Source organism: Phocoena phocoena, chromosome 15 (assembly GCF_963924675.1).
Source record: "Phocoena phocoena chromosome 15, mPhoPho1.1, whole genome shotgun sequence".
Taxonomy (NCBI): Eukaryota; Metazoa; Chordata; class Mammalia; order Artiodactyla; family Phocoenidae; genus Phocoena; species Phocoena phocoena.
In genome coordinates, this window is record NC_089233.1 from 20,488,912 (window position 1) to 20,504,183 (window position 15,272).

General features: G+C 41.5%; 1 protein-coding gene across 1 annotated transcript in view; it reads left to right on the forward strand.

The window, feature by feature from the left end:
- The window catches only part of COG7 (component of oligomeric golgi complex 7), an 82,949-nt gene that overhangs the window by 31,015 nt on the left and 36,662 nt on the right, over nucleotides 1–15,272 (forward strand). The window contains exons 7-10 of the mRNA XM_065892415.1: nucleotides 2,175–2,373; nucleotides 8,436–8,563; nucleotides 9,498–9,652; nucleotides 14,940–15,056. Of these exons, the coding sequence (XP_065748487.1) occupies nucleotides 2,175–2,373; nucleotides 8,436–8,563; nucleotides 9,498–9,652; nucleotides 14,940–15,056 (599 nt within the window). The remainder of the gene's footprint in view (nucleotides 1–2,174; nucleotides 2,374–8,435; nucleotides 8,564–9,497; nucleotides 9,653–14,939; nucleotides 15,057–15,272) is intronic.

Below are 15,272 nucleotides of genomic sequence, written 5' to 3' on the forward strand. Positions count from 1 at the left end.
GAACGTGAGTGATTTTCGTTTGTTGATTTTCCATCTTGCAACTTTGTTGAATTTGTTTATTACTGCTAACTTTTTTTTTTCAATTTGTTAGGCTTTTCTACATATAAGATTACATCATTTGTGAAAAGAGATAACGTTACTTTTTCCTTTCCAACATAGATGCCTTTTATTACTTTTTCTTGTCCAATTCTTCTGGCTAGAACTTCCAGTATTATGTTGAATAAAGTGGCAAAAGCAGGCACCCTTGTCTTGTTCCTGGTCTTAGGGGAAAAGCTTTCAGTGTTTCACCATTGAATATGATGTTAGCCATGGGTTTTTCTGATATGGCCTTTATCATGTTGAGGAGGTTCCTTTCTATTCCTAGTTTATTGAGTGTTTTTTTTTTCCCAGTTATGAAAGGGTGTTGAATTTTGTCAGATGCTTTTTCTGCATTAATTGAGATTAATGAGCTTTTTCCCCCTTCATTCTGTTAATATATTACATTGACTAATTTGATATGTTGAACCATTCATTCTGGAGATCAGTGTCAGTCATGGTGTATAATCCTTTTAATATGCTGCTAAATTCAGTTTACTAGTATTTTGTTGAGTATTTTTGTATGTGTATTTATAAGAGATATTGGTCTGTAATTTTCTTTTCTTTTCTTTTAGTATTTGCCTGGCTTTGGTATCAGGTTAGTGAGGCCCTCATAGAATGAATTAGGAAGTGTTCTATATTAGTTTGCTAGGGCTGCGATAACAAAGTACCCTGGAATAGGTGGTTTAAAGAATAGAAATTCGTTCTGGAGGCTAGAAGCCCAAGGTCAAGGTGTTGGCCGGGTTGATTTCTTCTGAGGCTTCTTTCCTTGGCTTGCAGATGGCAGTCTTTTCCCTGTGTCTTTCCTTTATGTGTGCCTGTGTCCTAATCTCCTCTTGTATAAGGACACTGGTCAGATTGGATTAGGGCCCACCCAGATGACCTCATTTTATCTTAATTGCCTCTTTAAAGGCCTTCTGTCTAAATATAGTCATATTCTGAGGTACTGGGGGATTTGGACTTCAATATATGAATTTTGGGGAGACACAATTCAGAATATAACATGCTCCCTCCTCTCCAATTTTTTGGGAAGAGTTTGAGAAGGACTGGTATTAATTCTTTTAATGTTTGGTAGAATTTACCAGTGAAGCCATCTGGTTCTCATTTTTTCTTTATTGGGAGGTTTTTGATTACTGATTCAGTCTCCTTACTAGTTATAGGTCTATTCAGATTTTCTGAAGTCACTTTTGGTAAATAATATTTGTAGGAATTTTTTGTCCATTTCATCTAGATTATCCAGTTTGTTAGCATACAACTGTTCATAGTATTCTCTTATAATCCCTTTTATTTCTATAAAATTGGTAGTAAATGTCCCCACCTTCATACCTGATCTTAGTAATTTGAATCTAATCTCTTTTTTTTTTTGGTCAGTCTAGGTAAAAGGTTTGCCATTTTGTTAATCTTTTAAAAGAACTAACTTCTGATTTTGTTGATTTTCTTTATTGATTTTCTGTTCTCTATTTCATTTACCTCTGCTCTAATCTTTATTATATCCTTTCTTCTACTAGCTTTGGGTTTAGTTTCTTCTTTTTCTAGTTCCTAAATGTGTAGAGTTAGGTTATTGATTTGAGATATTTCTGCTTTTTTAATGTGTGCATTTACAGCTATAAATTTTCCCCTTTGCACTGCTTTTGCTGTATCCATAAGTTTTGGTTTCCATTTTCCTTCATTTCAAGATATTTTCTAATAAAAATGTGAATTGATTGATTTTATAATTTTTAAACTTACACTTATTTTTGCCTTAGTGTTGCATAAGAACAGTCTTATATCTTGTTTCATATTTGACTAAGTGAATCTGTACTTAAAACAGGGGTCCCCAACCCCAGGGCCCATGGCCTGTTAGAAACCGGGCCGCACAGCAGGTGAGCGGAGAGCGGGGCCTGCAATAGGCAGAAAGTAGCCAATTGTCCTGGACAGGATGCAAGTCTTGCTAGTTTACTTGGCTTTCTGAGCATGTTCACATGGGTGCTGAGGAAAGCTTGGGGCTCTTGACTAGACCGCTTTCCGGCTTGGAAGGATTCCTTTGAGCAGTCCAGGAGTCTGCTTCTTTAGAAGATCTGCTCCAGTGTGCTAATACAGATACCTCTCTCCCCCTGCAGGTTTTCAGGAACCCCTACGAGGTGGTGACTGTGCTGCTGATTCAGACCCTGGGGGCCCTGGTGCCCTCTCTGCCCGTCTGCCTCAGCTCCAGTGTGGAGAGGGCAGGGCCCGAGCTGGAGCTCATCAAGCTGCTGGACTTCTACGACGCCACCGCCCACTTCGCCAAGGGATTGGAGATGGCCCTGCTTCCCCATGCAGGTAAACATCCTTCCTCCCAGCTTGCGGGCTTTTTTTTTTTTTTTTTTTTTTTCTTTTTTTGCGGTACGCGGGCCTCTCACTGTTGTGGCCTATCCCGTTGCGGAGCACAGGTTCTGGATGCGCAGGCTCAGTGGCCATGACTCACGGGCCCAGCCGCTCCGCGGCATGTGGCATCTTCCCGGACCGGGGCACGAACCCGTGTCCCCTGCATCGGCAGGCGGACTCTAAACCACTGCGCCACCAGGGAAGCCCTCGCAGGCTTGTTTTTACTCGCTCTTTTTGAAGCGTCTGGGGCCTGGGTTTGTTTGCCTTTTCTGGTGACTGATTTTACAGAAATGCAAGGGATCAGTGTTTTCCTTCTCAACAGATATGAAAACCTTTTCCATGAAAACATTGCCATTATGGAAATAATTGTTGCCTAGCTCCAGTGCCGCCTAGGTGCTTTTACACACTCTGGGGAAGTGATAGACACTTCTGCAGGGGCTTAGAATGTAAGAGGCAGGTAGACATTAGTGGCAACGAGTTGGCAGTGAGTTACACTTGGGAGGGTAGTGTCCTCTTCCTTTCAAGGCACCACAGAACCTTGGGTAAGTCAACCTTAAAAGTAAATTTAAGAGAACAAATGGATTAGAGGAGCTTTTTGATAGGACAACAGCAAGTTTTTAAGGGCAGGGGTGCTGCATTAGGGCTAAGGGTGGCTATAAGGAAAATGGGCTTTCCCCAGCTGCCATCTGAGAGCAAAGCACTCCTTCTTCCCATTTAGGCAAACAATGCCTGGTGTGTTGCATTTCCCCAGCTGTTTCCCTTCTAGGTTGAAAGCATCATAAACTTTTCAGTCATAAAGACTTCATCATGAATGCTACCATCAAATCAGGAAATCGCTTCAGGAAGGCCTGCTTCTGCCATTTGGCTGCTGTGTGTCACTGACTTGGTTTATTTAATAGTTATTCTCTTTAATTACCCTTGTGTGTAATTACCTCGTACATTTCCTGGGAGTGTGTTTATTGTTCGAGTTCCTGATGACTCATTGGTGTTTTTGGCACACTCACTGGTCAGGCCCTGGTTGTGGGAGAGGCATGGTGGATGTGGCTTTCAAGGGACCTGGATGCTGTGGTCCTAGTGGCTGAAGAGTATGTAGGCTGAGCATCCTGTGGAGCAGAGTAGAATGAAGGCAGGGCAAGGAGCAGATTGCTTTTCTCCCACTGGTGATGGACATTATTGAAGAAGAGAGAACCACCCTCTGAAGAATCATGAAAATGCTTTGTTAGTCAGCCATGGAAGTTTAGATTTTTAATGATTCCTACTGAGGTTTTCAAAAAAGTATACCTTTTTTTTTTTTTTTTTTTTTTGCGGTACACGGGCCTCTCACTGTTGTGGCCTCTCCCATTGCGGAGCACAGGCACCGGACGCGCAGGCTCAGCGGCCATGGCTCACGGGCCCAGCTGCTCCGCAGCATGTGGGATCTTCCAGACAATTCTCAACCACTGCACCACCAGGGAAGCCCTAAAAAGTATACGCATTTTTTAATTTAAAAATACTTTGGAAACACACAAAAATAAAAATAAAAGAGTAAAAATGATCCATGACTCAGAGAAGGCCATGGGAACATTTTATTTCCTCCCAGTAATTCAAATATAATTATACATTTTCATAAGTAAATATAAAATATATGCATATATAAGTATATGCATATATAAATATATATGCACATACATATTTAAATTTTTTATTTATTTAGTTTTGGCTGCATTGGGTCTTCATTGCTGCGCACGGGCTTTCTCTAGTTGTGGCTAGCAGGGGCTACCCTTTGTTGCGGTGTATGAGCTTCTCATTGCAGTGGCTTCTCGTTGCATAGCACGGGCTCTAGGCATGCGAGCTTCAGTAGTTGTGGCTCGTGGGCTCTAGAGCTCAGGTTCGGTAGTTGTGGAGCATGGACTTAGTTGTTCTGCGGCATGCGGGATCTTCCTGGACCAGGGATTGAACCTTTGTTCCCTGCATTGGCAGGCAGATTCTTAACCACTGCACCACCAGGGAAGTCCCAAAATATTAGTTTATATGATCTTATATTCTCTTTTTTGCTCAAATTAATATAATGAGCATTTTTTATGTCATTCAATGTTTTCCTAAAACATGGTTTTTAATGACCACTTGATAACTATGGCTTACTTTAATTTTTAAATCTGCTGTTATAAATAAAACTATTATTAACAATCTTACATATTAATTTTGGAGTTCAGCTCTGATTATTCCTTGGGATAAGTTTGAGAATTACAATTGCTAATAAATGAAAAATTTTAAGATGTTTGTCACATTTTTCTCTTTAGAAAGTTTCTACCTGTTTTCACGTCCATCAGTAGTAAATGAGGCTGCTGATTCCCACATGCCCTCACCAGCACTAGGCTCTATCTTTTTTTCCCTTGCCAGGTTCTTAGACAGTTAATGATATATTATTTTAATTTTCATGTCTTTGATTACTAGCCAGTTTGAAAATTATATTATAAAAAGTTATATTTTTTTCTTGAATTTCTTATTGTTTTGCTTCTTTTTCTGTTTGAGGGTTTAATCTATTTCTGGTTAATTTATAAGAGCAATTTATTTAAAGCAATATATTATTAAATATATTATAAAAAGCAACAAAGTATCGTTATAAAAATTCATGATATAACTATCTGTAACACAAAATGAAAGTCTCCTATAATCCCGCTTGCTAGAAATAACCACTGTTAAAAATTTGGTGTATATTCCCTAAATATCCTTATATAGTAAGGATTTTTTTTTCTTATCAAGTATGTTGCAGATATATTTTCTAACTTTCTGGTTTGCCTTTAACACTTTTCCATTTTAATAATTAATAATGTACATAGTGTAATTCAAAATATGTAAAAGGTTATGCAATAGAAAGTCAAAAAGTTAAATAATTTGTTGACTTTATAGTTAATAAGCAATATGTATTCAGTATAGAAAAAACCAGAAAATACAAGGAAGGAAAAAGATCGTGTTCAACCAACTGTCCAGAAACAGTATTTTGGATTATATACACATGCAAATTTTGTATATGAGTGTGTGGGTACTTAAATGTTTTTAATAGAATATTTTATTATCATTATCACCCCCCATTTTATATTGATTCAATATTGTCATCCAAAACACAAGTTTTCCCAGTTCCACAGAAGTCTTTATAGCTGTTTCCCTACCTCGCATTAAAATCCAGTCAGTGTACATGCATTGTCTTTGGTTGTCCTGTCTCTTTAATCTCTTTTAATCTAAAAGAGTCATCTCATCTTTTGTCTTTCATGACATTGACATCTTTGAAGAATACAGGGTAGTTTTCCTGTAGAATGTTCCATATTCTGTAGTTATCTAATTGTTTCCGTGTGATTACATTTAGATTAAACATTTTTAGTAAGTGGTGATGATGTGTACTTCCTATGGCATCACATCAGGAGACACATAATGTCCAATTATTGGTGACGGGTTGGATTAATCACTTGGTAGTTGGACCTGCCAGATGACTCCATTGTAAAGTTACCTTTTCCTCTTTGTAATTAATAAGTATCTGTGGCGTGATATTTTGAGCCCATAGGAATATACTGTTCCTTAAGAAATATTTACTTAGTGACTTAAGCATCCATTGGTAATCCTTGTCTGAATAAACTTTTGCATTGCTGATTATAAAATGGTAATATTCTAATTCTCTCATTCCTTTTACATGTATTAGCTGGCATTCTTTTTTTTAAAAAAATTTATTCACTTATTTATTTTTGGCTACGTTGGGTCTTCGTTGCTGCTCACGGGCTTTTTCTAGTTGCGGTGAGCGGAGACTACTCTTCGTTGTGGTGTGTGGGCTTCTCATTGCAGTGGCTTCTCTTGTTGCGGAGCACGGGCTCTAGAAGCGCAGGCTTCAGTAGTTGTGGCACGCGGACTCAGTAGTTGTGGCACACGGGCTTAGTTGCTCCACTGCATGTGGGATCTTCCCAGACCAGGGCTCGAACCTGTGTCCCCTACATTGGCAGGCAGATTCTTAACCACTGCGCTACCAGAGAAGTCCCTTGCCGGCATACTTTTGTGAAGAGGAGATTTTTCTTTCTCTTTGATATCACTATGAACTCATTGGATTCTTTTTTTATTCATTGTATTATCCATTATTTTCATTATTCATTTTGATGCTCGAATTATTTCAAATTTGGTCAGTGGTTGCCCCTTCAGGCTGGCTCCTGTATCATTTTGACACGTCCCTATCAGCCTTTGAGTGCTTTATTGTTTTTTGGCACACACTGTTCCAGGAACACTTTGTACTTTCTCTGCCTCAGACCAGGAATCAGCCATATTCTCGAGGAGCTTGGTTTCTTCTAATGGGAAATGGTATTTAGAAACCAAGATCTGGCACCAGGGATGCTTATTGTTGCTGGACTGTTATTACTTCCTATGCCCTTTGTGGACAGAACTAGGAAATGCATAGTTTTTAAAATTACCAGTTTATACTGATACTTCCAAATCAAATGCAACACCAATAGATTTTTATCTCTTGCTGTTCTCAGTTGCATCTCTTTTCTCCTACAGTGAAAATTCTGGTTCTCATCAGCAGTGTGTGAGTGTGTGTGCGTGTACATGTGATGTGTGTGTGTGTTATATACACATACAGTTATTTTTCATGACCCTATTATGGATAGGTCAAAATGTATTTAGTTTATTTATTCAACTACAATTGGACTAGTTCTAGAGTGCTGGATGCTGAGGATGCTATGATAAGCAAAACCAGACACAGTCCCTGCTCTCATACAATGTATGTTCCAGTGGGAAATAACCAAATAATCACACTAATGAGTGTATAATTACAAAGTGAGATGAGTACTTTGAAGAATAGCAAAATGGTTCTAGGAGAAAAGCAAAATGGTTTTAAGCAAATAAAGATGATTGAGACTAGCAGACTTGAGTTTAGTGAGTACTGAGGGAAGAATAGGCGTTAACCAGATGAAGAGGGATAGGGAAGAACAAGGTCGTTTCAGACAGAAGTAGTAGCAAGTGGCCAGAGGGGAGCTTCTGAGGAGCTGAGGGAAGGCTAGAAGCTAGGGGAATTGTGAAGGAGGCTGAGTCTATAGAAGTAAACATAAAAGTAGCTGGCCTTTATTGAGTGCTTATACATGCTAGACACATACTATTTTGGTTTTTTTGTTTGTTTTTTTTTGCGGTACGTGGGCCTCTCCCATTGTGGAGCACAGGCTCCGGACGCCCAGGCTCAGCGGTCATGGCTCACGGGCCCAGCCGCTCCATGGCATGTGGGATCTTCCCGGACCGGGGCACGAACCCGTGTCCCCTGCATCGGCAGGCGGACTCTCAACCACTGCGCCACCAGGGAAGCCCGACACATACTATTTTATATAATCTCCAGTTAAGCCTTATAAAATTGATGCCATTATTAATTTCATTTTATAGTTGAGGAAACAGACACTGAAAAGTTAAGTCATATGCACAGAGTCACCTAACTAGGAAGCAGTAGAGCTTCAATAGAAGAGCCTTCACCCTTAACTACCACCCTCTTTCACCCCCTGAGGTCAAACGATGCAGAACTTTGTAGGCTATGGAAAAGATTTTGGATTCCAACTGAAGAGATAATTCTTAGAAGTTGAATTGCTGTGCCATAGAATATGCACATTAAAATTTTTATGTAGTTGAATATAGGAATTTTGGGAATGCCTAGTGTATGGGCTCCAGATGGAAAATGTTCTTTCTGCAGAGCCTTTTCTCTGTAGCAGTTCTTGAACTTGACCGTGAGGAGGGTTATCATTTGAAGAGGTTCTTGACTATGGCGGGTTGTAGGATTAAGGGGATTGGTATCTCTAATAGTGCCTTAGGCACATAATGCACAAAGCTCAAATGTATCAAAAGATTTACTGACATGATTGCTTCAGCTTCCATGAATGGTAAAAGCAGATGAACAGAAAGTAGTCATCCCTAAGATGAAATAGGAAAAGTTCCAGTGGAGGTCCTTGCACCTGTTGTTTTTCAGCAATTGATTTCCAATTCTTTGTTCATTATTGCATTTAATTTCTGATTCCCTGAAGATGAGCAAACCCTGGTGAAAGTCGTGGAGCTGGTGGATGCTGTGTATGGTCCGTACAGACCCTACCAGCTGAAGTACGGTGACATGGAAGAGAAGAACCTCCTCCTCCAGATCAGCGCGGTGCCTCTGGTAATGGCATAATACTGGCAGTGGCCGTTCGGGAATCAGTTCTATTTGCCAGACTCCTAGGGTTGGGGGTGGGTGGGATGCATCAGAGGAGGTGTGAGGTGGCGTTAGGAATGCAAAGAGTGGGAACTGGTGTGCAAACACTGGGCTCTCAGTGCTTCCTGGGCTCTTGTAATCCAAATGTAAAATGAAACCACAGATATGCTACCAGTTTTTTATTTAAAATCCTCTAGCAAAACTTAGAGGCTTAAATCTTCTTGAGAGTAAGTTGATTATCCCCCTGATTCAGTCATTATCACACAGTCTTTTGTTTAAGGCAGCATATACAAATGGACACAGGAGCTGCGTATTCATGGACAGTACTCTAGGGCCAGGTTCACCAGGTGGGCACCAGAGGGGAATTTCCATTGTAAATGGTAAGGTTGCCTAGCATGATGTGAGTTGACATTTAAGAATAGATCTTACAGTAGTTAAAACCTGCCACCTCCCGCTGCTTTTCCGTTTTCTAAGGACGTACCTAGAAAGTCTGTTCCGCTCAGTTATGTTCTTGCCCCTGAAGGAAGCATTTTCCTTTCACTGCATTCTTTTGGAGCGTGTGGTATGGAGAATTCAAATCCTAGCTTGAGAGCCAGAGGGAGAGATGCCATCTTAAATGACAGAAAAAGAGGAAAGAGATGAAAAATGTAAAGATGAATATAAGGATTTGATCATGCTTTTTAGCCAGGAGTTTATTTCTGTGATCTCACTGACCACTTAGACTGTTCTTCCCTAGGTCGGGCTCTTAAAGAGCTGTCACAGTTTGGGACTGCATTTCTGTTGCACCTATTAAGTGATTTACCATGAATGAGGAGGTTTGGAGCTCTCCCCATCTTCATGTTGTCTATTCGTTTGTTCTTCAGTCTGAGGCAGCTTTTTTTAATCTCTGTTTGCTGACCAGGAGCGTGGGGAAGTCATTGACTGTGTGCAGGAGCTGAGCCACTCTGTGAACAAGCTCTTTGGCCTTGCTTCTGCAGCCATTGACAGATGCATCACATTTACGAACGGCCTGGGGACCTGTGGCCTGCTGACAGCCCTGAAATCCCTCTTTGCCAAGTAAGGCTGGGGGCAGTGGGGTCAGGGCCAGCCTGATTGGAGAATGATGTCTCTCCCAATTAAAAATGTGTGTGTCCTGTATTCCTGCCGTGAACCCGGGAGAGGCACTTGCACCTGAGCCCAAGGGGGTGTTCTTAAGGATGTTAAGAACACTGTGGCACGTTTGTAAGGGTGGAGCATCTGAAGCAACGTGAATGTCCATCCATTTGGAAATGGCCAAATAAGATACGGTATATTCATATGAGGGGAGTTCCCAATGTGGCAGTTAAGGTGTTAATTAGATCTATACATAACAACATGGATAGATCTCAAAACATACTGCTGAGTGAATAAAAGGTTGCAGAATACTGTATAGAGTCTCATACAGTGTGTGAAAAGAATATACAAAAAATAGAGTATATTTTCTGTAGCAGGGTTCGGCAAATTTTTTCTGCCAAGGGCCGGATGGTATGTATTTTAGGCTTTGAGGGCCTTACAGTCAACAGAGACTTTTGTAGTGCACTGCCCTAGTAGTAGAAAAGCAGCCAGAGACAACACATACATGAGTGGATGTGGCTCTGTTCCATTAAAACTTTATTTACAGAAAACCAGGAGTGCCAATTCCTGTTCTAGATCTTTTTTTGTCACTTTAAAATGCATTATATATTCCTATAGCATAGAGGTCAGCAAACTCTAGCTCATGAGCCAAGTCTGTTTTTGTACAAGTTTTTGTAAAAGCTATATTGGAACGCCACCATGCCCATTCACTTAACTATGGCCTGTAAATCCTCACTATAAAGTTAGAGTTGAGTAGTTAGGACAGAGACCTTGTGACTCTCAAAGCCTAAAATACCTGGACCTTAACAGAAAAAGTTTGCTGAGCCCTGATGTGGAAGGTTAGGCAACAAACTCAAAACACTGGTTGTCTTTGGGGAGATGGGGAGGGACTAAGGTGGTGGTCATAGGGGATTTAGTTTCATTTGTTATTTTCTGATTTTTTTAAAAATTAAAAATATAAATTAATTTATATTTAAAATGTAATTAAAAATATAAAATAAAAAATATATAAAATCATGCTAAGTGAAAGAAGCCAGTTACAAAAGACCACACGTTATATGATTCCATCTATATGAAATGTCCAGAACAGGCAAATCTGTAGAGACAGAAAATAGATGAGTGGCTGCCTAGGGCTGGGGAGAGGGGAGTATTTGGAGGAGATGAGGGATGACTGCTAAAAGTTATGGGGTTTCTTTTCGGGATGATGAAAATTGTTCCTAAGTCGATTGTGGTGATGGTTGCACAACTGGTTTTTGTGACTACCCTAAAAACCTTTGAATTGTGTGGTATGTGAATTAAATCGCAATAGAGCTGTTAAAAGAAAGAAAGAAGGGGAAGCCAAAATTAAGTTTACTTAGAAAAAAGAAAAAGAAATCAATATAAGGCTGGATTCTCTGACCTGTGTAATTGAGATGTAAGGGCCCTCAGGAGGTTAGATGCTTTAGTCTCTAGCTTCTAGACAAATACATTCTTAGGCTCTCCAAGAAATCTTGTTCTAGAATGAAGTTGCCACGAGTCTCAAGAAATTCCTCATACTGAACTGAATGCTCTTTTGCTGCTGTAAGTTTAGGGAGCTCTTGTCATTCCAGAAATGCTGAGCATGCCTCTGTGAGCTCTGAGGGTCCTTGGACCCAGTACTGTTGGTCACTGCCATGGGCAGTCTGCACCTTCCAGGGTGGCTCACAGGAAGGCACTGAGGGCTGCGAGATCATGTCCCCTGCGTAAGACAGGGGGAGCCAGGTGAGCCCAGACATGTCCCTCAGAAAGAGAAACATCAGCAAAAAGTTTGTTTTTTTTTTTCCGGTACTCGGGCCTCTCACTGTTGTGGCCTCTCCCGTGGCAGAGCACAGGCTCGGGACGTGCAGGCTCAGCGGCCATGGCTCACAGGCCTAGTCACTCCGCGGCATGTGGGATCCCCCCGGACTGGGGCACGAACCCGTGTCCCCTGCATCGGCAGGCGGACTCTCAACCACTGTGCCACCAGGGAAGCCCATCAGCAACAAGTTTAATGAAATAAAAATTTATCTCTTTCTCTCTCTGCCACCATCTGGGATCTTGTGGATAAAATAATTTTTTTTGAGATCTAAAAATTTTATTATAAAATTTAAAAAGTAATGCTTCTAGAAATACATATATATTTAAATATGAAAAGGTGTAAAAAGGTGAAAGTGTTCCTTCTTTCCTGCGCATCCTTTGGCAGTCCTCAGGAGTCACAAGTTTTAAACATTTTGCTTTGAGTCTTCTCATTCTTCTCTCCAGACTTTAAAGATTTTTTTGTTTATCACCTTTAAATATTATGTCTTGATGCAACTCTGAAAGGTGAGGAACTGAGCCTCCTTGAGGCTGGTGCTGTCTCTTATCCCCTCTCCTCCCAGCTCTTGTTGGTGATATTTTCACTTTTAGTTCTTCTGTTGGTTACTTCAATTACTTCATTTAAAAAAGTAATACAGGGGCTTCCCTGGTGGCGCAATGGTTGGGAGTCCACCTGCCGATGCAGGGGACATGGGTTCGTGCCCCGGTCTGGGAAGATCCCTCATGCCGCGGAGCGGCTGGGCCCGTGAGCCATGGCGGCTGGGCCTGCGCGTTCGGGGCCTGTGCTCCGCAACGGGAGAGGCCACAACAGTGAGAGGCCCGCATACTGCAAAAAAAAAAAAAAAAAAGTAATACAAATCCATATTAAAAATTCAAAATGTACAAAAGGACATATGATGAAAACAGGTCACCTGCTCTAGAAAGGAAGGTTTTGAAGCTACCAAGACAGCTGATGTTTATAAAATTAGGGAAATGAGGATGATGCTAACTTGCCCAGGGTTCAAGTGGGACCTTGTTCAGGAGTGGGGAGGGTGTGGGGATGGTGTTCAGGAAGGCAGGGATAGGGAGGATGGAGGACGCAGGCAGAGCAGGAGGAGATTGGCCTAACTTGCACTCTGCTGATGCTGTAGAATATAGCTGCTGATGGGGTGTTGCAGGGTGAGGGGTGTTACAGCTGTGATGGGAGCCTGGGCCCTGGAGTTGTAGCCACCTGGGCTCAGATCCTGTCTCAGGCACTTACTAGCGGGGACCTTGGGTGGGTTAGTGTGCCTTTCTGAGTCTTGGTATCTTTTATTTGGGTAAACTGATGGTGATAATATCTCCTTTCCATGGTGGTTGTGAATATTGAGTGAAAACATATAATTAAAGCACCTAATGCAGCAGCTCTTACATGGTAGAGACACTTGGAAACATGTATTGTGAGAGAATCAGAAGGTTTTGGTACAAATGCCATAAAAATGTGATGTGATACACATATCACGTGCGAGCCCCGCTATGGCTAAACAGTCACCCCCCGTCTCCCCCTGGCCCCGCCTCAATGCTCGGCGGCTGCTCACTGTTCCGGGAACTCTGTCGGGAGGTTCTGTGGAGCTCACGTCTTGTTGGACGGAGTGTTCTTCTTGTTTAACGTCCTTCAGCTAAAGCACAATTAAAAGGTTCTTCAACAGCTCCCTGTCAGTGTGTCCTGAGGGCCCTCCCCCTCCCCCAGGGAAAGCTGTCACCTCTCTGGGTGCAAAGGGAAGGTGCTGTCCGTGGCATTTTGGTTTTGTAGCTTTTCGGCCCTGTGTGAAGGGAGCAGCAGCGGCATTTGTCCCTCAGTGGAGTGGTCTGCAGCAGTTCCTTCCACTTGCTTCTCTGAGCGGCCTTTCTGTCCACCACACAGACTTACTCTTCAGAGCCGTGCCCTGGGTCATCACAGCCCACTGTCCTCACTAGAGCTCGTGGTTTGGGAAGGGAGAGAGGCGAGACTTCTTGTGATGTATGCAGGTGTCGTGGGTTTTAGGGAGCCTATTGGCTTCCAGAGCACATGACCATCCACCCCTGTCCTCCTTACCACACCCTCCCAAGGACTTACGTGTTCATGTTCCAAGAACTGTACAGCTGGCCCTGTGTATCCAGTGTTCCTTATCTGCGGGTTCAACCAACTGTGGATCAAAAATATTCAGAAAAAAAATTTCCAGAAAGTACCAAAAAGCAAAACGTGAATTTGCTGCATGCTGGCAACTCTTTATGTAGCATTTACATTGTATCTACAATTATTTACATAACATTTATGTTGTGTTAGGTATTATAAGTAATCTAGAGATGATCTATTAAAGTATATGGGAAAATGTGCCTAGGTTCTATGCAAATACTATGCCATTTTATATAAAAAACTTGAGCATCCATGGATTTTGGTATCTTTGGGGGAGGAGGGGGGCAATCCTGAAATCAGTCTCTCATGGCTGCTCAAGGAGTACTATACATAAAAATGATACCACTGCACATCAACTTTCATTTTATACTTTTCAGGGAGCTTTTGTGCCTACTATTTCATTCATTTCATTTTATTTTATCATCATGACAACTCTGTGGGGCAGTACAGAAGTCATCATTAAGTCAATTTTAAAGATGAGGAAACTGAGGCCCAAAGACAGCTAGGTACTTGCAGTGCAGGTCTGTCATTGACTCAGGACCTATTTCTGGATGTTTCCTTTATGCCCAGGTCTGTGTTAATTCCTGGGCATACGATTATGACCTACAAATGGATAGTCCCTATTCTCCCAGAGCTTCTAGTCTGATGACAGCAATAAACATTAAACACATACATTAAATAAGCTATTTAATTATACTTGTGTTAAGTGCTATGCAGGAAAGTATGTGGTATAGGTGGGAGCAGACAGCAGTCTGTGAGGGAGGGCTTTCAGTTTTGAATCCAGTTTCATGCTCCTGTACCATTAAAGTCGGGCTCTTGCCTGCCATGGAGCTTGGCTGTTTAATCTAAATTCAAGGATTTGAGTGGTATAGAAGTACCCTGGATATCAGTGAACTGCCTTATGGTATCCTAGGTGACAGTTGGGTATTATAGTGGGACCATGACGTTTTAAAACAGTTCTTTGAATCAGCTTCCAAAGAAATGCCCCTGTTAGGATGAGGGAGTAATTAACCAGCATCATCTCTCACCTGGTTGGTCAGAGTCTTGGTCTTAGTGGCCATCCCCTTCCCCCCTCATCTTGAGCATCTCTTAAAGCCGCTCTGCCAGGTGAGAAAGACAGTCTTGCCACATAGAGGAGACCTTTTTGTGGTCAGAGCTTTATAAGTAGTGACAGCGCTTGGTAGGATAGCCTCTGAAGGTGCTCTCAAGGTCATTAGCAGTTTGTCCCAAGCTGTATAATTCCAGGTGTCTCTAGGTCTGAGGAGTTTATGATGATACCACTGTCATTTTTTTCTGTCCCCATAGGTATGTGTCTGATTTCACAAGTACTCTCTACTCAATACGGAAGAAGTATAGGCTGGATGATATTCCTCTCAACTCCCTTTTTCAGGAAGATTGGGCGGCTTTTCAGAATTCCATTAGGTAAAGTGGGGGTAAACATGCATAATATAGTATATAAAAATTATAAATGTGTGTGTAAGGCGTTCTTTTTTCTCTCTTTCACTGCCCCCCGTTTTTTAAAGCAAATACTCTAGACTCTGAAAACAAGCCAATAAACAAAAAAAACAAGGCAAACCAAACAAACACCAAAAAGACCCCTCTTGGCCTTAAAATATTTTTAAAAGTTCTTTATGAAGT